At 45.3% G+C, this 23,968-nt stretch overlaps 1 protein-coding gene across 1 annotated transcript; it reads left to right on the forward strand.

Moving 5' to 3' along the window:
• The first annotated feature begins 113 nt into the window (after positions 1–113).
• On the forward strand, positions 114–22,301 carry LOC147015610 (rhodanese domain-containing protein CG4456-like). Its single transcript, XM_085850531.1, has 4 exons — positions 114–353; positions 17,421–17,648; positions 17,836–17,998; positions 20,620–22,301. The coding sequence occupies exons 1-4, from the start codon at positions 158–160 to the stop codon at positions 20,687–20,689; spliced, it is 657 nt and encodes a 218-aa protein (XP_085706657.1). The 5' UTR covers positions 114–157; the 3' UTR covers positions 20,690–22,301.
• The last annotated feature ends 1,667 nt before the right edge of the window (positions 22,302–23,968 follow it).

Here is a 23,968-nt window from a genome sequence, read left to right on the forward strand (position 1 = left end):
ATATATTTCCCGGTTTTGGTTCTAACCAGGAGTTGAGGTGCGTGTGGCGTTTATAGAGCCGAGGCGGCTCTGACTGCGCCAAAAATCAAAAAAATAGAAGAAGAAGAAGGTATTGCGCGCCCCATTTTACTTCCGGTTGGCGTGGCGATCGCATCGCATGGCTCTTCCGCATTCTCTGTTTGAGGTGTCGACGCGTCTCGCTCTCAAACACTGTCGGATTATTTATTCTTCCTTTACCTCCACGTCTGTCTTTTGCCAAATTTTTCCTCACTCGAGACTTTTTCGCCGTTTTTCTGTTTTCAATAACTCTCAACACTTTCTCGTCCGTCAACCTCCTTTCAGCAACACCTGCGGTGAGTCCTTCTCAGCTGTTTGGCGGTTGTGGTAATATTGCGGACAAGGGATATAATTCCCCATTCCTGTCGCCAGGATTTCCCGAAAGGGAGGGGTAGGGGGGGTGCAAATCCAGACAACTGGAGTGTTTTTATTGCCCCTGATTAGGGGGGGGGGAGGTTCTCGGGTTCCCCACCCCACTGGAGTCTTTGGAATTATCGGTTTGAATACAATCATTTCCCGGATTCTAGAAGCTGTTTGAGATTGGAATATCTTGAAGGCTTTGGTAAATTTTTAATTATCAAGTTAAACAAGCTCAAATGAGCTAAGATCCTCGTCCTCTTAATGATGATGTCATTATAGACGAATATGACGTCATTGTGATGTATCAGGTTTGCGATAAATTATCTGTGCTAATGCCCGGCTTGATTCCCGCAAACAAAATTCAAACAGCTTGCCTAGTTTCGGAGATAATGGTATAGGCGATTTCCATTAGTGGCGATATTATGACGTCAACTTTTTTTCAAGGAAGAATTTCCAAAATCGGAGATGGTTGCTGCCTGCGCGTGGGCTTTCTGCATATACATGGCAAGTTTCACGAAGATCCGATGAAAACTCTGGGTTGTGAAACAAAAATGTCAAAAAATAGGAATGACGTCATAAAAAATTTATGACTTCATAGTGATTATCATATGTGCGGTAATTCATCTCTGCTAATGCCCTGTTCGATTCCCACAAACAGAATTCAAAAAACTTGCCTCGTTTCGGAAATAGTTTTTTAGGCGATTTCCATTAGTGGAGATATTTTGCCGTTATAACTTTTTTTTCTAGGAATTTTCAAAAACAGAAATCGTTACTGTCTGCGCAGGGTATTTATATACATATATGCCAAGTTTCAGGAAGTTTCGATGAAAACTGTAGGCTGTGAAACAAAAAAGTCCACAAGACCAACAACGTGAGTAAGACTTAGAGATCCTCCACGAGGATCTAAAAACAATCGATCCATCACATTCATATGTGCATTTCTATTGTTAGATATACAAATTGTGGTCATAACCTCTGTTCATCCAAAAATCGTTGCAATATATTGTTGCGGGTCGGGAGGTCGGGTGAGAAGACCACGAGGTGGGGGGAAGCTATCTCTGTTCCCAACAGACTCCCCGGAATTGTAGGCTGTCACACACGGATAATTCCGTGACGCGGCGGGTCGCTTAACTGACCGTGGACGCTAATAACTCAACGGCATGACCTAGGGTCCTCCCGTCTATGAGTTAATCGTGTTACCTAATTAATCACGTGGTTTAATTACCGGGGAAGGGAACACGCCCTCGGTACGCCTTGTCCGAACCGGATCACTCTACCGGATCGGATGCAGCCGAGCGACACTGCCAATAACGTACTGGCCGAAAGGAACGGATCGTTGGGAATAAAGTCCCAGCTAAACTAGGATTCGGACCATGCTGGATCAATGAAAGAAACCACAAAGACGAGCTGGGAACATTCCTGATGATAATTTATTAACAGTGGGCGAGGAAAGATATTTGGCACAGTGAAGATTTATTGGGGTGTGTTGTGCAGAGAGAGGGGAGAGAGGTGTGGTGCAGCAAATAAACAGGCAACTTACAAAAGGTGACACAGAGCAGACTTAACACAAAAATAATAACAATAATAATAACGATCTTCTGCAGTCTTACTTCGGCAGACAGGCGCTAGCGCAAACACACACAGACACAGAAAACCCGATGAAGAGGGAGTTTAGAACCAGGAATTGGGCAACGTAAAGGAGGAGCTTGAGTCGAGAAGGGGCGGAGTCCAGAGTGTGAGGACGGAGTAGTAGGCGGGACCAGGTAGGTGGGTGGAGTGGACGTCATGTGGGCGGAGACGAGGAGGCGGAGTCCGGGCAGTAGAAGGTGGCGGTGTCGACGAGACGAGAGAGAGAGGCGGAGAAACTCAAAAAGCAAGAGAGATGGAGGGACTTCTCCAACCTTTATAGGATTTGCAGCTCGGGGGGGGAGGGGCCACCACGAATCATAATGTCATCACCTGAATCGGGTGCTCCGATTGGCCCCGACCCCTCATGTGACCCGCCAGCTTGGGCCAGAAACCGCCTCACTTCGTTTCCGGAAAGGCCATCCCAGACGGCAAACATATTTCGCTCCGACCCCACGACATGACATGAATCGCCCACACCGAAATTGGCATGCGAATCATCCTACAAAAATTCCCGGGCCGTGCTTGGGCGACCGGTTGAGGGTCCCGCATGCCCGCTCAGGCGTTTGACCAGCGTCGATCAACGCGCTCGCTCCGCACGCGCCAACCTGGCCCGCACTGTACATTCCTCAGCTCGTTCGCAGCTTTGCTGGCCATAGAGACGAGAAGACGTTCACCATCCATGGAGAATCTGCTGCTGCCAGCGAAGGCCGAAGGTCCATCGCCATGGATAAATCTATGCACGTTTCATGAGCGGCGTACGTGTCTGCTTTCAAGCACATTCCATACAGTACGCGCGGTTCTGGCATTACGCACATGACCAGTGCTCGCGTTCACACGACTCTGTGTGCGGGGCGAACACCAATATGTGTCGGATATTGAGGTTGAAAAGGGACAAGCCGCTTCTACTCCGCACACTCGTATCCCGCCAAACATGGCATGGAGTCGTCTTTATTCTCCGTATGCGTTTCATGGTCTCCGTATGCGTTTCATGCAGCGTGGGTGTCGTGCTGGCTGTGTTTCCTGGGTGGTAAAAAAAACACCATACGTGCAGCCTCTTGAGTGGTATTTATTCGCATGCCTTTTCAATGCAACCGACTATCCTCCCCAGACTGTCAGAAGCTCGAGTCGACAACCCCGAACTGCCAAGCACACATGACTCACCGCACACACCGGGTTTAGGGCTCACCCGGAAATGAGGATCTCTGTGCAGCAGTTCCCTCACTGCAGCGCCGCACGCGCTGATGTATCTCAGGAATAATCAGACGAAAAGAAGAGTGGGGACGAAATGAAGGAAAAAATGATTGAAGCAACCCTCGCAATTCGGTAAAACCCTAGCCCTAGCCTAGTGGCCGGTAAAACAGCCACTCAGATCATCGCAACGCACTCCCTTGTTGTCCCGCCAAACAAAAGGAAAGGGACTATCTACACATATCATAATGGAATAACTGTCTTGGGACACTATCTGTTGTATGCATGCGGTTCCGAGAACCGCAACAATATGTCCTGTATCTCGGATGGACGTTAAACTGATTTACTTGGGGAAATTTTCCAAGACTTTTTTTTTTTTTTAACTTTTTTAAACCCTTTGAACCCAGAGCTCCTTCGACTTTCTGCTTACCCACCCTTCGCTCCCTGGAGAAAAATCTGCTCGCTTGGGTATATGTAGGCTTGAATATTGGACGGTAAAACGGCCACTCAGATATATGTAGGTTTGAATAATGGCTGGTAAAACGGCCACTCGGATATATGTAGGTTTGAATAGTGGCTGGTAAAACGGCCACTCGGATATATGTAGGTTTGAATATTGGACGGTAAAACGGCCACTCGGATATATGTAGGTTTGAATAGTGGCCGGTAAAACGGCCACTCGGATATATGTAGGTTTGAATAGTGGCCGGTAAAACGGCCACTCGGATATATGTAGGTTTGAATATTGGACGGTAAAACGGCCACTCGGATATATGTAGGTTTGAATAGTGGCCGGTAAAACGGCCACTCGGATATATGTAGGTTTGAATAGTGGCTGGTAAAACGGCCACTCGGATATATGTAGGTTTGAATAGTGGCCGGTAAAACGGCCACTCGGATATATGTAGGTTTGAATAGTGGCCGGTAAAACGGCCACTCGGATATATGTAGGTTTGAATAATGGCTGGTAAAACGGCCACTCGGATATATGTAGGTTTGAATAGTGGCTGGTAAAACGGCCACTCGGATATATGTAGGTTTGAATAGTGGCCGGTAAAACGGCCACTCGGATATATGTAGGTTTGAATAATGGCTGGTAAAACGGCCACTCGGATATATGTAGGTTTGAATAGTGGCCGGTAAAACGGCCACTCGGATATATGTAGGTTTGAATAGTGGCTGGTAAAACGGCCACTCGGATATATGTAGGTTTGAATAGTGGCTGGTAAAACGGCCACTCGGATATATGTAGGTTTGAATAGTGGCTGGTAAAACGGCCACTCGGATATATGTAGGTTTGAATAGTGGCTGGTAAAACGGCCACTCAGATATATGTAGGTTTGAATAATGGCTGGTAAAACGGCCACTCGGATATATGTAGGTTTGAATAATGGCTGGTAAAACGGCCACTCAGATATATGTAGGTTTGAATAATGGCTGGTAAAACGGCCACTCGGATATATGTAGGTTTGAATAATGGCTGGTAAAACGGCCACTCAGATATATGTAGGTTTGAATAATGGCTGGTAAAACGGCCACTCGGATATATGTAGGTTTGAATAGTGGCTGGTAAAACGGCCACTCGGATATATGGAGGTTTGAATAGTGGCTGGTAAAACGGCCACTCGGATATATGGAGGTTTGAATAGTGGCTGGTAAAACGGCCACTCGGATATATGTAGGTTTGAATATTGGACGGTAAAACGGCCACTCAGATATATGTAGGTTTGAATAGTGGCTGGTAAAACGGCCACTCGGATATATGTAGGTTTGAATAGTGGCTGGTAAAACGGCCACTCGGATATATGTAGGTTTGAATAATGGCTGGTAAAACGGCCACTCGGATATATGTAGGTTTGAATAGTGGCTGGTAAAACGGCCACTCGGATATATGTAGGTTTGAATATTGGACGGTAAAACGGCCACTCGGATATATGTAGGTTTGAATAGTGTCCGGTAAAACGGCCACTCGGATATATGGAGGTTTGAATAGTGGCCGGTAAAACGGCCACTCGGATATATGGAGGTTTGAATAGTGGCCGGTAAAACGGCCACTCGGATATATGTAGGTTTGAATAGTGGCCGGTAAAACGGCCACTCAGATATATGGAGGTTTGAATAGTGTCCGGTAAAACGGCCACTCGGATATATGGAGGTTTGAATAGTGGCCGGTAAAACGGCCACTCGGATATATGGAGGTTTGAATAATGGCTGGTAAAACGGCCACTCGGATATATGTAGGTTTGAATAGTGGCTGGTAAAACGGCCACTCGGATATATGTAGGTTTGAATAGTGGCCGGTAAAACGGCCACTCGGATATATGTAGGTTTGAATAGTGGCTGGTAAAACGGCCACTCGGATATATGTAGGTTTGAATAGTGGCCGGTAAAACGGCCACTCGGATATATGTAGGTTTGAATAGTGGCCGGTAAAACGGCCACTCGGATATATGTAGGTTTGAATAGTGGCTGGTAAAACGGCCACTCGGATATATGTAGGTTTGAATAGTGGCTGGTAAAACGGCCACTCGGATATATGTAGGTTTGAATAGTGGCTGGTAAAACGGCCACTCGGATATATGTAGGTTTGAATAGTGGCTGGTAAAACGGCCACTCGGATATATGTAGGTTTGAATAGTGGCTGGTAAAACGGCCACTCAGATATATGTAGGTTTGAATAATGGCTGGTAAAACGGCCACTCGGATATATGTAGGTTTGAATAGTGGCTGGTAAAACGGCCACTCGGATATATGGAGGTTTGAATAATGGCTGGTAAAACGGCCACTCGGATATATGTAGGTTTGAATAGTGGCTGGTAAAACGGCCACTCGGATATATGGAGGTTTGAATAGTGGCTGGTAAAACGGCCACTCGGATATATGGAGGTTTGAATAGTGGCTGGTAAAACGGCCACTCGGATATATGTAGGTTTGAATATTGGACGGTAAAACGGCCACTCAGATATATGTAGGTTTGAATAGTGGCTGGTAAAACGGCCACTCGGATATATGTAGGTTTGAATAGTGGCTGGTAAAACGGCCACTCGGATATATGTAGGTTTGAATAGTGGCCGGTAAAACGGCCACTCGGATATATGGAGGTTTGAATAGTGGCCGGTAAAACGGCCACTCGGATATATGTAGGTTTGAATAGTGGCCGGTAAAACAGCCACTCAGATATATGGAGGTTTGAATAGTGGCCGGTAAAACGGCCACTCGGATATATGTAGGTTTGAATAGTGTCCGGTAAAACGGCCACTCAGATATATGGAGGTTTGAATAGTGTCCGGTAAAACGGCCACTCGGATATATGTAGGTTTGAATAGTGTCCGGTAAAACGGCCACTCAGATATATGGAGGTTTGAATAGTGTCCGGTAAAACGGCCACTCGGAAATATGGAGGTTTGAATAGTGGCCGGTAAAACGGCCACTCGGATATATAGAGGTTTGAACTGTGTCCGGTAAAACGGCCACTCAGATATATGGAGGTTTGAATAGTGTCCGGTAAAACGGCCACTCGGATATATGGAGGTTTGAATAGTGGCCGGTAAAACGGCCACTCGGATATATGGAGGTTTGAATAGTGGCCGGTAAAACGGCCACTCGGATATATGTAGGTTTGAATAGTGGCCGGTAAAACAGCCACTCAGATATATGGAGGTTTGAATAGTGGCCGGTAAAACGGCCACTCGGATATATGTAGGTTTGAATAGTGTCCGGTAAAACGGCCACTCAGATATATGGAGGTTTGAATAGTGTCCGGTAAAACGGCCACTCGGATATATGTAGGTTTGAATAGTGTCCGGTAAAACGGCCACTCAGATATATGGAGGTTTGAATAGTGTCCGGTAAAACGGCCACTCGGAAATATGGAGGTTTGAATAGTGGCCGGTAAAACGGCCACTCGGATATATAGAGGTTTGAACTGTGTCCGGTAAAACGGCCACTCAGATATATGGAGGTTTGAATAGTGTCCGGTAAAACGGCCACTCGGATATATGGAGGTTTGAATAGTGGCCGGTAAAACGGCCACTCGGATATATAGAGGTTTGAACTGTGTCCGGTAAAACGGCCACTCAGATATATGGAGGTTTGAATAGTGTCCGGTAAAACGGCCACTCGGATATATGGAGGTTTGAATAGTGGCCGGTAAAACGGCCACTCGGATATATAGAGGTTTGAACTGTGTCCGGTAAAACGGCCACTCGGATATATGGAGGTTTGAATAGTGGCCGGTAAAACGGCCACTCAGATATATGGAGGTTTGAATAGTGGCCGGTAAAACGGCCACTCGGATATATGGAGGTTTGAACTGTGTCCGGTAAAACGGCCACTCAGATATATGGAGGTTTGAACAGTGTCCGGTAAAACGGCCACTCGGATATATGGAGGTTTGAATAGTGGCCGGTAAAACGGCCACTCGGATATATAGAGGTTTGAACTGTGTCCAGTAAAACGGCCACTCAGATATATGGAGGTTTGAATAGTGTCCGGTAAAACGGCCACTCGGATATATGGAGGTTTGAACTGTGTCCGGTAAAACGGCCACTCAGATATATGGAGGTTTGAATAGTGTCCGGTAAAACGGCCACTCGGATATATGGAGGTTTGAACTGTGTCCGGTAAAACGGCCACTCAGATATATGGAGGTTTGAATAGTGGCCGGTAAAACGGCCACTCGGATATATAGAGGTTTGAACTGTGTCCGGTAAAACGGCCACTCAGATATATGGAGGTTTGAATAGTGGCCGGTAAAACGGCCACTCGGATATATAGAGGTTTGAACTGTGTCCAGTAAAACGGCCACTCAGATATATGGAGGTTTGAATAGTGTCCGGTAAAACGGCCACTCGGATATATGGAGGTTTGAACTGTGTCCGGTAAAACGGCCACTCAGATATATGGAGGTTTGAATAGTGGCCGGTAAAACGGCCACTCAGATATATGGAGGTTTGAATAGTGGCCGGTAAAACGGCCACTCAGATATATGGAGGTTTGAATAGTGTCCGGTAAAACGGTCACTCGGATATATGTAGGTTTGAACAGTGTCCGGTAAAACGGCCACTCGGATATATGGAGGTTTGAATAGTGGCCGGTAAAACGGCCACTCGGATATATAGAGGTTTGAACTGTGTCCAGTAAAACGGCCACTCAGATATATGGAGGTTTGAATAGTGTCCGGTAAAACGGCCACTCGGATATATGGAGGTTTGAACTGTGTCCGGTAAAACGGCCACTCAGATATATGGAGGTTTGAATAGTGGCCGGTAAAACGGCCACTCGGATATATAGAGGTTTGAACTGTGTCCGGTAAAACGGCCACTCAGATATATGGAGGTTTGAATAGTGGCCGGTAAAACGGCCACTCGGATATATAGAGGTTTGAACTGTGTCCAGTAAAACGGCCACTCAGATATATGGAGGTTTGAATAGTGTCCGGTAAAACGGCCACTCGGATATATGGAGGTTTGAATAGTGGCCGGTAAAACGGCCACTCAGATATATGGAGGTTTGAATAGTGTCCGGTAAAACGGCCACTCGGATATATGGAGGTTTGAATAGTGTCCGGTAAAACGGCCACTCGGATATATGGAGGTTTGAATAGTGGCCGGTAAAACGGCCACTCGGATATATAGAGGTTTGAACTGTGTCCGGTAAAACGGCCACTCAGATATATGGAGGTTTGAATAGTGTCCGGTAAAACGGCCACTCAGATATATGGAGGTTTGAATAGTGTCCGGTAAAACGGCCACTCGGATATATGGAGGTTTGAATAGTGGCCGGTAAAACGGCCACTCGGATATATAGAGGTTTGAACTGTGTCCGGTAAAACGGCCACTCAGATATATGGAGGTTTGAATAGTGTCCGGTAAAACGGCCACTCGGATATATGGAGGTTTGAATAGTGGCCGGTAAAACGGCCACTCGGATATATAGAGGTTTGAACTGTGTCCGGTAAAACGGCCACTCGGATATATGGAGGTTTGAATAGTGGCCGGTAAAACGGCCACTCAGATATATGGAGGTTTGAATAGTGGCCGGTAAAACGGCCACTCGGATATGTAGAGGTTTGAACTGTGTCCGGTAAAACGGCCACTCGGATATATGGAGGTTTGAACAGTGTCCGGTAAAACGGCCACTCAGATATATGGAGGTTTGAATAGTGGCCGGTAAAACGGCCACTCGGATATGTAGAGGTTTGAACTGTGTCCGGTAAAACAGCCACTCAGATATATGGAGGTTTGAATAGTGGCCGGTAAAACGGCCACTCGGATATATGGAGGTTTGAATAGTGGCCGGTAAAACGGCCACTCGGATATATAGAGGTTTGAACTGTGTCCAGTAAAACGGCCACTCAGATATATGGAGGTTTGAATAGTGTCCGGTAAAACGGCCACTCGGATATATGGAGGTTTGAACTGTGTCCGGTAAAACGGCCACTCAGATATATGGAGGTTTGAATAGTGGCCGGTAAAACGGCCACTCAGATATATGGAGGTTTGAATAGTGTCCGGTAAAACGGCCACTCGGATATATGTAGGTTTGAATAGTGTCCGGTAAAACGGCCACTCAGATATATGGAGGTTTGAATAGTGGCCGGTAAAACGGCCACTCGGATATATAGAGGTTTGAACTGTGTCCGGTAAAACGGCCACTCAGATATATGGAGGTTTGAATAGTGTCCGGTAAAACGGCCACTCGGATATATGGAGGTTTGAATAGTGGCCGGTAAAACGGCCACTCGGATATATAGAGGTTTGAACTGTGTCCGGTAAAACGGCCACTCAGATATATGGAGGTTTGAATAGTGTCCGGTAAAACGGCCACTCGGATATATGGAGGTTTGAATAGTGGCCGGTAAAACGGCCACTCGGATATATAGAGGTTTGAACTGTGTCCGGTAAAACGGCCACTCGGATATATGGAGGTTTGAATAGTGGCCGGTAAAACGGCCACTCGGATATATGGAGGTTTGAATAGTGGCCGGTAAAACGGCCACTCGGATATATGGAGGTTTGAACTGTGTCCGGTAAAACGGCCACTCAGATATATGGAGGTTTGAACAGTGTCCGGTAAAACGGCCACTCAGATATATGGAGGTTTGAATAGTGGCCGGTAAAACGGCCACTCAGATATATGGAGGTTTGAATAGTGGCCGGTAAAACGGCCACTCAGATATATGGAGGTTTGAATAGTGTCCGGTAAAACGGCCACTCGGATATATGGAGGTTTGAATAGTGGCCGGTAAAACGGCCACTCGGATATATAGAGGTTTGAACTGTGTCCAGTAAAACGGCCACTCAGATATATGGAGGTTTGAATAGTGGCCGGTAAAACGGCCACTCAGATATATGGAGGTTTGAATAGTGGCCGGTAAAACGGCCACTCGGATATATGTAGGTTTGAATAGTGTCCGGTAAAACGGCCACTCAGATATATGGAGGTTTGAATAGTGTCCGGTAAAACGGCCACTCGGATATATGGAGGTTTGAATAGTGTCCGGTAAAACGGCCACTCAGATATATGGAGGTTTGAATAGTGTCCGGTAAAACGGCCACTCGGATATATGGAGGTTTGAATAGTGGCCGGTAAAACGGCCACTCGGATATATAGAGGTTTGAACTGTGTCCGGTAAAACGGCCACTCAGATATATGGAGGTTTGAATAGTGTCCGGTAAAACGGCCACTCGGATATATGGAGGTTTGAATAGTGGCCGGTAAAACGGCCACTCGGATATATAGAGGTTTGAACTGTGTCCGGTAAAACGGCCACTCGGATATATGGAGGTTTGAATAGTGGCCGGTAAAACGGCCACTCGGATATATGGAGGTTTGAATAGTGGCCGGTAAAACGGCCACTCGGATATATGGAGGTTTGAACTGTGTCCGGTAAAACGGCCACTCAGATATATGGAGGTTTGAACAGTGTCCGGTAAAACGGCCACTCAGATATATGGAGGTTTGAATAGTGGCCGGTAAAACGGCCACTCAGATATATGGAGGTTTGAATAGTGGCCGGTAAAACGGCCACTCGGATATATGTAGGTTTGAATAGTGTCCGGTAAAACGGCCACTCAGATATATGGAGGTTTGAATAGTGTCCGGTAAAACGGCCACTCGGATATATGTAGGTTTGAATAGTGTCCGGTAAAACGGCCACTCAGATATATGGAGGTTTGAATAGTGTCCGGTAAAACGGCCACTCGGATATATGGAGGTTTGAATAGTGGCCGGTAAAACGGCCACTCGGATATATAGAGGTTTGAACTGTGTCCGGTAAAACGGCCACTCAGATATATGGAGGTTTGAATAGTGTCCGGTAAAACGGCCACTCGGATATATGGAGGTTTGAATAGTGGCCGGTAAAACGGCCACTCGGATATATAGAGGTTTGAACTGTGTCCGGTAAAACGGCCACTCGGATATATGGAGGTTTGAATAGTGGCCGGTAAAACGGCCACTCAGATATATGGAGGTTTGAATAGTGGCCGGTAAAACGGCCACTCGGATATGTAGAGGTTTGAACTGTGTCCGGTAAAACGGCCACTCGGATATATGGAGGTTTGAACAGTGTCCGGTAAAACGGCCACTCGGATATATGGAGGTTTGAATAGTGGCCGGTAAAACGGCCACTCGGATATATAGAGGTTTGAACTGTGTCCAGTAAAACGGCCACTCAGATATATGGAGGTTTGAATAGTGTCCGGTAAAACGGCCACTCGGATATATGGAGGTTTGAACTGTGTCCGGTAAAACGGCCACTCAGATATATGGAGGTTTGAACTGTGTCCGGTAAAACGGCCACTCGGATATATGGAGGTTTGAATAGTGTTCGGTAAAATGGCCACTCAGATATATGGAGGTTTGAATAGTGGCCGGTAAAACGGCCACTCGGATATATGGAGGTTTGAATAGTGGCCGGTAAAACGGCCACTCGGATATATGGAGGTTTGAATAGTGGCCGGTAAAACGGCCACTCGGATATATGGAGGTTTGAACTGTGTCCAGTAAAACGGCCACTCAGATATATGGAGGTTTGAATAGTGTCCGGTAAAACGGCCACTCGGATATATGGAGGTTTGAATAGTGGCCGGTAAAACGGCCACTCGGATATATGTAGGTTTGAATAGTGGCCGGTAAAACGGCCACTCGGATATATGGAGGTTTGAATAGTGTCCGGTAAAACGGCCACTCGGATATATAGAGGTTTGAACTGTGTCCGGTAAAACAGCCACTCAGATATATGGAGGTTTGAATAGTGGCCGGTAAAACGGCCACTCAGATATATGGAGGTTTGAATAGTGTCCGGTAAAACGGCCACTCGGATATATGGAGGTTTGAATAGTGGCCGGTAAAACGGCCACTCGGATATATGGAGGTTTGAATAGTGGCCGGTAAAACGGCCACTCGGATATATAGAGGTTTGAACTGTGTCCAGTAAAACGGCCACTCGGATATATGGAGGTTTGAATAGTGGCCGGTAAAACGGCCACTCGGATATATAGAGGTTTGAATAGTGGCCGGTAAAACGGCCACTCGGATATATGGAGGTTTGAATAGTGGCCGGTAAAACGGCCACTCGGATATATAGAGGTTTGAACTGTGTCCAGTAAAACGGCCACTCAGATATATGGAGGTTTGAATAGTGTCCGGTAAAACGGCCACTCGGATATATGGAGGTTTGAACTGTGTCCGGTAAAACGGCCACTCAGATATATGGAGGTTTGAATAGTGGCCGGTAAAACGGCCACTCGGATATATAGAGGTTTGAACTGTGTCCGGTAAAACGGCCACTCGGATATATGGAGGTTTGAATAGTGTCCGGTAAAACGGCCACTCGGATATATGGAGGTTTGAACTGTGTCCGGTAAAACGGCCACTCAGATATATGGAGGTTTGAATAGTGGCCGGTAAAACGGCCACTCAGATATATGGAGGTTTGAATCGTGGCCGGTAAAACGGCCACTCGGATATATGTAGGTTTGAATAGTGTCCGGTAAAACGGCCACTCAGATATATGGAGGTTTGAATAGTGTCCGGTAAAACGGCCACTCGGATATATGGAGGTTTGAATAGTGGCCGGTAAAACGGCCACTCGGATATATAGAGGTTTGAACTGTGTCCGGTAAAACGGCCACTCAGATATATGGAGGTTTGAACAGTGTCCGGTAAAACGGCCACTCGGATATATGGAGGTTTGAATAGTGGCCGGTAAAACGGCCACTCGGATATATAGAGGTTTGAACTGTGTCCGGTAAAACGGCCACTCGGATATATGGAGGTTTGAATAGTGGCCGGTAAAACGGCCACTCAGATATATGGAGGTTTGAACAGTGTCCGGTAAAACGGCCACTCAGATATATGGAGGTTTGAATAGTGGCCGGTAAAACGGCCACTCGGATATATGGAGGTTTGAACTGTGTCCGGTAAAACGGCCACTCAGATATATGGAGGTTTGAACAGTGTCCGGTAAAACGGCCACTCAGATATATGGAGGTTTGAATAGTGGCCGGTAAAACGGCCACTCGGATATGTAGAGGTTTGAACTGTGTCCGGTAAAACGGCCACTCGGATATATGGAGGTTTGAACAGTGTCCGGTAAAACGGCCACTCAGATATATGGAGGTTTGAATAGTGGCCGGTAAAACGGCCACTCGGATATATAGAGGTTTGAACTGTGTCCGGTAAAACGGCCACTCGGATATATGGAGGTTTGAATAGTGTCCGGTAAAACGGCCACTCGGATATATGGAGGTTTGAATAGTGTCCGGTAAAACGGCCACTCGGATATATGGAGGTTTGAACTGTGTCCGGTAAAACGGCCACTCGGATATATGGAGGTTTGAATAGTGTCCGGTAAAACGGCCACTCGGATATATGGAGGTTTGAATAGTGGCCGGTAAAACGGCCACTCGGATATATAGAGGTTTGAACTGTGTCCGGTAAAACGGCCACTCAGATATATGGAGGTTTGAATAGTGTCCGGTAAAACGGCCACTCGGATATATGGAGGTTTGAATAGTGGCCGGTAAAACGGCCACTCGGATATATAGAGGTTTGAACTGTGTCCGGTAAAACGGCCACTCGGATATATGGAGGTTTGAATAGTGGCCGGTAAAACGGCCACTCAGATATATGGAGGTTTGAACAGTGTCCGGTAAAACGGCCACTCAGATATATGGAGGTTTGAATAGTGGCCGGTAAAACGGCCACTCGGATATATGGAGGTTTGAACTGTGTCCGGTAAAACGGCCACTCAGATATATGGAGGTTTGAACAGTGTCCGGTAAAACGGCCACTCAGATATATGGAGGTTTGAATAGTGGCCGGTAAAACGGCCACTCGGATATGTAGAGGTTTGAACTGTGTCCGGTAAAACGGCCACTCGGATATATGGAGGTTTGAACAGTGTCCGGTAAAACGGCCACTCAGATATATGGAGGTTTGAATAGTGGCCGGTAAAACGGCCACTCGGATATATGGAGGTTTGAATAGTGTCCGGTAAAACGGCCACTCGGATATATGGAGGTTTGAATAGTGTCCGGTAAAACGGCCACTCGGATATATGGAGGTTTGAACTGTGTCCGGTAAAACGGCCACTCGGATATATGGAGGTTTGAATAGTGGCCGGTAAAACGGCCACTCGGATATATGGAGGTTTGAATAGTGTCCGGTAAAACGGCCACTCGGATATATGGAGGTTTGAATAGTGGCCGGTAAAACGGCCACTCGGATATATAGAGGTTTGAACTGTGTCCGGTAAAACGGCCACTCAGATATATGGAGGTTTGAATAGTGTCCGGTAAAACGGCCACTCGGATATATGGAGGTTTGAATAGTGGCCGGTAAAACGGCCACTCGGATATATAGAGGTTTGAACTGTGTCCGGTAAAACGGCCACTCGGATATATGGAGGTTTGAATAGTGTCCGGTAAAACGGCCACTCGGATATATGGAGGTTTGAATAGTGTCCGGTAAAACGGCCACTCGGATATATGGAGGTTTGAACTGTGTCCGGTAAAACGGCCACTCGGATATATAGAGGTTTGAACTGTGTCCGGTAAAACGGCCACTCGGATATATGGAGGTTTGAATAGTGGCCGGTAAAACGGCCACTCGGATATATGGAGGTTTGAACTGTGTCCGGTAAAACGGCCACTCAGATATATGGAGGTTTGAATAGTGTCCGGTAAAACGGCCACTCGGATATATGGAGGTTTGAATAGTGGCCGGTAAAACGGCCACTCGGATATATAGAGGTTTGAACTGTGTCCGGTAAAACGGCCACTCAGATATATGGAGGTTTGAATAGTGTCCGGTAAAACGGCCACTCGGATATATGGAGGTTTGAACTGTGTCCGGTAAAACGGCCACTCAGATATATGGAGGTTTGAATAGTGGCCGGTAAAACGGCCACTCGGATATATGGAGGTTTGAATAGTGTCCGGTAAAACGGCCACTCGGATATATGGAGGTTTGAACTGTGTCCGGTAAAACGGCCACTCAGATATATGGAGGTTTGAATAGTGGCCGGTAAAACGGCCACTCGGATATATGGAGGTTTGAACTGTGTCCGGTAAAACGGCCACTCGGATATATGGAGGTTTGAACAGTGTCCGGTAAAACGGCCACTCAGATATATGGAGGTTTGAATAGTGGCCGGTAAAACGGCCACTCGGATATATAGAGGTTTGAACTGTGTCCGGTAAAACGGCCACTCGGATATATGGAGGTTTGAATAGTGTCCGGTAAAACGGCCACTCGGATATATGGAGGTTTGAACTGTGTCCGGTAAAACGGCCACTCAGATATATGGAGGTTTGAACTGTGTCCAGTAAAACGGCCACTCAGATATATGGAGGTTTGAATAGTGTCCGGTAAAACGGCCACTCGGATATATGGAGGTTTGAATAGTGTCCGGTAAAACGGCCACTCGGATATATAGAGGTTTGAACTGTGTCCGGTAAAACGGCCACTCAGATATATGGAGGTTTGAATAGTGGCCGGTAAAACGGCCGCTTGGGTATATGGAGGATCAAGCCATGTGTTGTGCTGCACGATCTCCTAAGTTGAGTAATCTTTGCCTTGCATGAATTAACAACATACTGTAGGCGTCATGGCTTTTTCTAACTTTATCCAGTGATTCACAGTCACCATATCAGTTTAACAGCTCGGTGTACTTCCGCTGGTGTGGATGCAATGAAAATGTGCAAGCGTAAATGGCCCTGTCTTCTGCTACACGACGGAAAGCGTGACGATATCAGAATTTTTTTTTAATATTTCATACTGAAAGATGCATTACAAGCAAATGTAGGGGTTCATTCACACTCCTTCTCCCCCCCCCCCTCTGCTCTCCCCTCACCCTCCGCTCTCCCCCCTCCCTCCGCTCTCCCCCTCCCCTTCCGCTCCCCCTCACTCCTTCCGCTCCTCCTCACTCCTTCCGCTCCCCCTCACTCCTTCCGCTCCCCCTCACCCCTTCTGCTCCCCCTCACCCCTTCTGCTCCCCCTCACCCCTTCTGCTCCCCCTCTCCCCTTCCGCTCCCCTCACCCCTTCCGCTCCCCTCACCCCTTCCGCTCCCCTCACCCCTTCCCCCGGTGATGGGCTTTGGGGCTAGATATGTTTATCATACAAAATGTATGCCTGAGCATAGCTGCACAGGTAAGATGAATCAGGTGACCTTCCATGTCGAGGTTCGCTCAGACTGTTAAATTGGAAAAGTGACGAAAGTTAAGACAAAAACTTTAATTTATGCTGAAAACGAAGAAGAAGTTTTATTGCTCAAACTGGCAGTTTACCCATCCTTCGGGTCTCTGGTATATGGAGTATGTAAATTATATAATGTAAATTAAACCTGATGGATGTTCACATGGTGTAATGTTTTTGCCATGATAATGATAGACCTTTTATTGATTGATTTCAAAACGTTAACATGCATGAATGCTAGGAAATCCCAGGATGGTAATCTTATGAAAGACATGCTGGCATCCTGGCCAAATTCCAGCACTAACTTACAGGGGGCACTGCAACAGTGGCACAGCTGTTCCTCCATCAAACAGTGCTACCTGCAGCCATTGGCTGCATCGGCAAGAATAAGAAGAAAATGCATATGGTTTCTAAGGATGGATAAGCCTGTAAAGCTGCAGGAATCGAATTTGAGAGGGTTTAATAAGTACATTTGTTGCAGGACGATGGTTGAATGAGCATCCAGGGACTGGGAAGAGTGACAAACATAAGGATTGCAAGAGTGAATCGAGAGAAGGCGAAGAGAGCCAATCAAGAGAAGAAATGGGCCACATCACCTATGAACAACTCAAAGAACTCTTGACAAGTCGAGCCATTTGTTTAGTTGATGTTCGGGAACCTTCAGAGATCGCAGAACATGGGAAAATTCCTAATTCTGTGAATATCCCATGTAAGTCTGAGAAGTAGTGTTATACTTGTATACTAGAGAAGTGGTTGGAATCGTTCTGAAATCAAACTTTTGTTGCACATTTTCTCATTTGTCCAACTTTCTACCCGAATAGTTTAATTCTCGAATTTTTGATTCTGTGTGATGTGGAGCAACACTGCCACTATATCTAAACGTCTTTCATTTGCAGTATCCCAGCTTCCCATCGCACTGGGCATGGATGAAGATCAATTTGTGGCACAATATGATGTACCCAAACCCGCAGCTGATGGGTCGGGCCTCGTATTTTCTTGCTTTGCGGGTGTCCGGAGTAAACGAGCATTCGAGACCTCAATTAAAATGGGATTCTCCAGGTAATTCTACTCACCTCCCCAAAATCTTTCTCTGTCTCTGTCTCTGTCTCTGTCTCTGTCTCTGTCTCTGTCTCTGTCTCTGTCTCTGTCTCTGTCTCTGTCTCTGTCTCTGTCTCTGTCTCTGTCTCTGTCTCTGTCTCTGTCTCTGTCTCTGTCTCTGTCTCTGTCTCTGTATATATATATATATATATATATATATATATATATATATATATATATATATATATATATATATATATATATATATATATATACTGATGAGCCAAAACAGTATGACCACCTGCCTAATATGCTGTTGGTCCTCCGTGTGCCGCCAAAACAGCGCCGACCCGCTGAGGCATGGACTCAAGACCCCTGAAGGTGTCCTGTGTTATCTGGCACCAAAACATTAGCAGCAGATCCTTCAAGTCCAGTAAGTTGCGAGGTGGAGCCGCCATGGATCGGACTTGTCGGTCCAACACATTCCACAGATGCTCAATCGGATTGAGATCTGGAGAATTTGGAGGCCAGGGCAACAACGTGAACACTTCATCATGTTCCTCAAACCATTCCCGAACAATGTGTGCAGTGTGGCAGGGCGCATTATCCTGCTGAAAGAGGTCACTGCCATCAGGGAATACCATTGCCATGAAGGGGTGTACCTGGTCTGCAACGATGTTTAGGGAGGTTACACGTGTCAAATTGACGTCCACATGAATGGCCAGACCCAGGGTTTCCCAGCAGAACATTGCCCAGAGCATCACACTCCCTCCACCGGCTTGTGGTCTTCCCACAGTGCATCCTGGTGCCATCACTTCCCCAGGTAAACGGCGCACACGTACACGGCCATCCACATGATCTAAAAGAAAACGGGACTCATCGGACCAGGCAACCTTCTTCCACTGCTCCAACGTCCAGTTCCGACGCTTGTGTGCCCATTGTAGGCGCTTTCGACGGTGGACAGGGGTCATCATGGGCACTCTGACCGGTCTGCCGCTACGCGCCCCATACGCAGCAGGGTGCGATGCACTGTGGATTGTGACACATTCCTCCTGTGACCGCCATTAAATTTTTCTGTGACTTGTGCCACAGTAGACTTTCTGTCGGTTCGGACCAGACGGGATAGCCTTCATTGCCCTCACGCATCGATGAGCCTTGGGCGCTCTCGATACAAATACAGAACTTCAGTACAATTCAGAACATTTATTGAACAAACAAACAGATTAAATGTGCGTGCACAGGAGGTTCTGGACAAACAATCTCACTCCAGATCACTCAAATACAAGTGGAGAATCTTTGTCTTTTTATAGTTTTCAGTAAGAGACAGTTTTTAAGTAAGTTTTTAAGTAAGTTTTTAAGTAAGTTTTTAAGTAAGTAAGAGACAGTAAGAGACAGACAGAGACAGTTTTCAGTAAGAGACAGTAAGAGTAAGAGACAGTTTGCCTGGTCTTGACATTTTCCAGTGAACCTTATCTTCAGTCTTCTTAGACAGCTCCTGCTTAAATGGTTGGAACACATATTTAAATCCGGACATATTAATCGCACAGAATGCTAGAATGATGTCAAACGCCAACTCTAATGACCATTAAAACAAGTTTCCATCCAATGTAGGTTAAAAGGTCAGTCTACTTCTTCGAAACTGGGAAGATATATTATCTTGAAGGACTAAAGCTTAGCGAAAACATCTGGACATCTTCTTAAATCCACATTCCAACTTGTTATGTCTTTTATAGAAAATTCCTTGAGATAGCTTTAAAATGACAGGCAATTCTTCTTTATGTTCAACTTACTGGCAAAGTTCAACCTGTTTACACTTTTAATATACCGATGATCTTTCTGTACAAAGGAGAAATATAATATTATTTACAAAATGGATACATACTTAAACCATCATATCATATTTGAGTACAGTTTTTATTTCAGGTTTAATATATTTTATTTTAATATCATGTTTTATTCATCATCAATTTATTTATTTCATCACCTTGAAACCCATTATGATAAAAATGTATCTACAGCGCCCAACACCCTGTCACCGGTTTGTAGTTTGTCCTTCCTCGGACCACTCTCGGTAGGTACTCACCACTGCTGACCAGGAGCACCCCATAAGCCTTGCCGTTTCAGAGATGCTCTGACCCAGTCGTCGGGCCATAACTATTTGGCCCTTGTCAAAGTCGCTCAGGTCTTTACTCCTGCCCATTTCTCTTGCATCCAACACATCAACATCAAGAACTGACTGTTCACTTTCTTTCTAATATATCCCACCCCTTGACAGGTGCCATTGTAACAAGATAATCAATGTTATTCACTTCACCTGTCAGTGGTCATAATGTTTTGGCTCATCAGTGTGTGTATATATATGTATGTATATATATGTGTATATGTATATATATATATATGTATATATATATATATGTATATGTATATATATATATATATATATATATATATATATATATATATATATATATATATATATATGTATATATATATATGTATATGTATATGTATATATATGTTCCACTATTCCCTTCCCAAGTGAAACTCGACTTCAGGTTTGTTGATGTTTCTCTTTCCCCTTTTTCTTGCCTTATTAACACCCCCCTTTTATTTCTTTCTTTTGCTTTTTCCCCACATTCCAGTGCTTCATACTTTCCTGGAGGATGGCAAGAGTGGGTGAAAAGGGAATCGGTTAAATTGACAAAAGGTTAAACGATGTGACCTTCACCAAACACTCGTCGTACATTTTATCCTTTCCTTTGACACTTGCAAGTTGAACCATAAAGCAATTGTAAACGCAGACTTTAAAAGCTGAGAATATCGATAATGTGATCATTATCAAATTTTTCACTTTGTATCCTTGTATGAAATATTTTGTTCTTTCCATTCAGCAGCAAATGCAACTCAATTAATTTTCCTGCATTAAAGCTGTTAAAAGTATCAACTCAGTCAAATGATGTTACAAAAGGTGATTCACCACCCATTCTGCCTCCCTTGTTTGTAAAGATGTCCAAATGAAAATTGTGATGCTCTTTTAATCGGGACAGCAAACTTGGCCTGTTTATTACCCACGTCACTGAAGATGGACGGAGATTATGTTTTTGTCATTCCCATTTGTCTGTCTGCCTGTCTGTGAGCAGGAACACTCAAAACGTGATGAACAGATTTAGATTAAAGTTGGTGGACAGTTTGGGTATGTGATAACAAATAAGTGATTCAATTTCAGTGAAGATCCGGATCCGGGAATTTTTCATCGATTATTCACCATTGAGAGATCAACGGGGCCAAAAACGATATACAGCATGATAATGCAAAACGTTGTGGACTAATTACGACAAAACTTAGTGGATGGGTTGAGTATGTGATTTAGACCAAATTGATGTTGTTGCAGATGCAGATCTGTCTCACTCCTCTGCTAGTTGGGTAGGTGACAATTTTGTTGCAGATGTCAATGGTTTGGATGTAGATCTGGTCTATCTTTGGGATACATAACTGTTCAGTTGCAGATGCAGATCCGGCCTAAGGCCAAAAAAAAAAAATTGTTTCCCATTGCATGGCCAAAAAAAAATTGGGTAGGTAGGTAGGGAATTTCTTATTTTTGACAATTTTTTTGCCATGAATACATTCATATAACTCGATTAAAAATGTTTATTTTCCTTGGTGGTCGTGGTGGTGGTGGTGGTGGTGGTGGTGGTGCACTCGACTTGCTAAAATGCACTTTATTCTGTCTTAAATTTCTCTACATATTTAACATGCTGAAAATATGCATTGTTTATTTATATATATATATATATATATATATATATATATATATATATATATATATATATATATATATATTAAAAGTTTAACAAGTCTAGTGCATTTTTTGCAAGTCTATTGCACCACCACACCATTGCCACCACCACACCACCCACCACCAAATCACCATCAAAATAGGTGAAACTAACCGTGAAAAGACCGATCCACAAAGCAGTCCTCCTGCGCGTTTGACTTGGGCGCTGCCATTTCGAAACTCTCACTGACGTAACACGCGGGATTCAAAATGGCGGCGCCCAAGTCAAACGTGCCCGAGTCCAAATTGTCAACAAAAATCGTAGGGTCGCATAGAAAAGCAATGTGTCGGTAGGAAACCGGAAACAAACTCCTGTTTTTTGTCTGGCCTAAACATAAACTGTTCAGCCTGGTGGAGGTACGCGCTCTCCCGAGTGCCAATGTAGTTTAACCTGTGGTGATGAGGTCTATGCACTTGATGATGAATGAATACGTGCATGGTTGACCGGTGTTTGGTTTCCTTATCTGAATAAAATCATTAAAACCTGAACTCGGATTATGTTGTGCAGCTTGAAATGCATTAAATATTTTTATCTGTTCTGATCTACATTTGAAGCTGAATATTCATGGTGTTACCAACTTGTTATAGACCAGAAATGTGCTGAATGAGGAAAGTTTATCATCGTTATGCTCATCTCAGGAGGAAATTTTGATTTTGGCAAAGTATTGTTGTGGGGGTGTAAAATAAGATGTCTTATTATAATCTTCTCTTGTAATTAGACTGCAACCTGAGATGATGAATTATGCTCAGAAAATGGATTTCGCTCCCATCCATCAAGTATAAGGTTTCAGATAGCTGACAAGATGCCTGACTGAGTGTGAAAGGTTTAACTCTGAAATACTGCCAGTTATTAGCCCCCATTATACTTAGTTCAAAACAGGGGCTTATAGATTGGGTATCATCTGTCCATCTGCAGACATATCTCGAACATATATGGACAGATTTTGTTCAAACTTGGCACAAAGATAATGCATGATGGTATTGTTGCGGACCGGGGTGGGGGTGAGAAGAACACGAGAGGAGAAGCTTCCCACCAGACTCTGGAATCGCAGACCGTCGCTCACGAATAACTTTGTGATGCGGCGGGTCGCTAATCGACCGTGAACGCGAATAACTCGACCATGTGACTTCGGGTCCTCCATCTAATAAATACTGTTTACCTAATGGTCACGTGATCTAATTACCGGGGGACACGCCCTCGGTATGCTTTGTTCAAACTGGATCAGATGTAGCCGAGCATAACTACCAATGACGGACCGGCTAGAAAAACAGATCATTGGGGAATAACGTCCAGGCTAGGCTAGGACCAATGAAGGAAAAGATGAAAACGAGCTGGGAACATTTCTATACAAGCATTTATTTACAATCAGCGAGGAAAGGTATGAGGCACAGTAAATTGGATTTATTCATATGTACAGCAGGGATAGCAAGGAATTCGTGGGATGCAACAAAAAGCAAGCAGTTTACAAAAGCAGACACAGAGCAGACTTATCCTGTTAGAACTTCTACAATCTTAATCTGTGCTATGACAGGTGCAATCACACACACACACACACACACACACACACACACACACACACACACACACACACACACACACACACACACACACACACACACACACACCTGGAATTATAGATGGATGACCAAGTAGGCGAGAAGCCCCACCTCCAAGGGTGACGGCAAGCGAAGTCACGCCCCCGAAGCTAATGATTGATGGGCGTGACGTCAGTAGGAGGCAGGCGATCAGAGAGGACGGGGAAGCAGCTCGTAGCAAGGAGGAACGGACGAGTGCAGAGGAAGGACGCACATGGTCGAGAGAGAACGTAGCTAGGAGATGGCCTGTAAGAACAAGGCTTTACGGCAGGCTTTCCTTCGACGCGGCCAGCACCATTTACGTCTGTTGCTCGTCCCCGCATCACGCGGTTTGAGCATAGTCTGAGCTGTGCAGCATGCCTCTGTTTAGTGGCGAATTGTATCGGTACAGGAATATAAGGAGGATCGGGAACATTTTTCCCACATGCGGGAGGTGTCGGCGGTCGAAGTGGTGACTTTTTGGTGAGTGAGGGCTGTACGAGGTGAGATGCCATTGGAAATTGGCACGCAGATTTGAATGAAATGGCGCGCCATGCGTGTGCTGTATAGTGTTTGTTCTT

This window comes from Eptatretus burgeri, chromosome 12 (assembly GCF_056783735.1).
Source record: "Eptatretus burgeri isolate ZD-2024b chromosome 12, Ebu_testis_v1, whole genome shotgun sequence".
NCBI lineage: Eukaryota > Metazoa > Chordata > Myxini > Myxiniformes > Myxinidae > Eptatretus > Eptatretus burgeri.

Bases quoted from the DNA above. Each gene is read 5' to 3' on its own strand.
- LOC147015610 (XM_085850531.1), top strand. From the start codon at position 158: ATGGCTCTTCCGCATTCTCTGTTTGAGGTGTCGACGCGTCTCGCTCTC. The intron at 354-17,420 runs GTGAGTCCTTCT...CATTTGTTGCAG, and splicing joins TCCTTTCAGCAACACCTGCG to GACGATGGTTGAATGAGCAT. The intron at 17,649-17,835 runs GTAAGTCTGAGA...TTTCATTTGCAG, and splicing joins TAATTCTGTGAATATCCCAT to TATCCCAGCTTCCCATCGCA.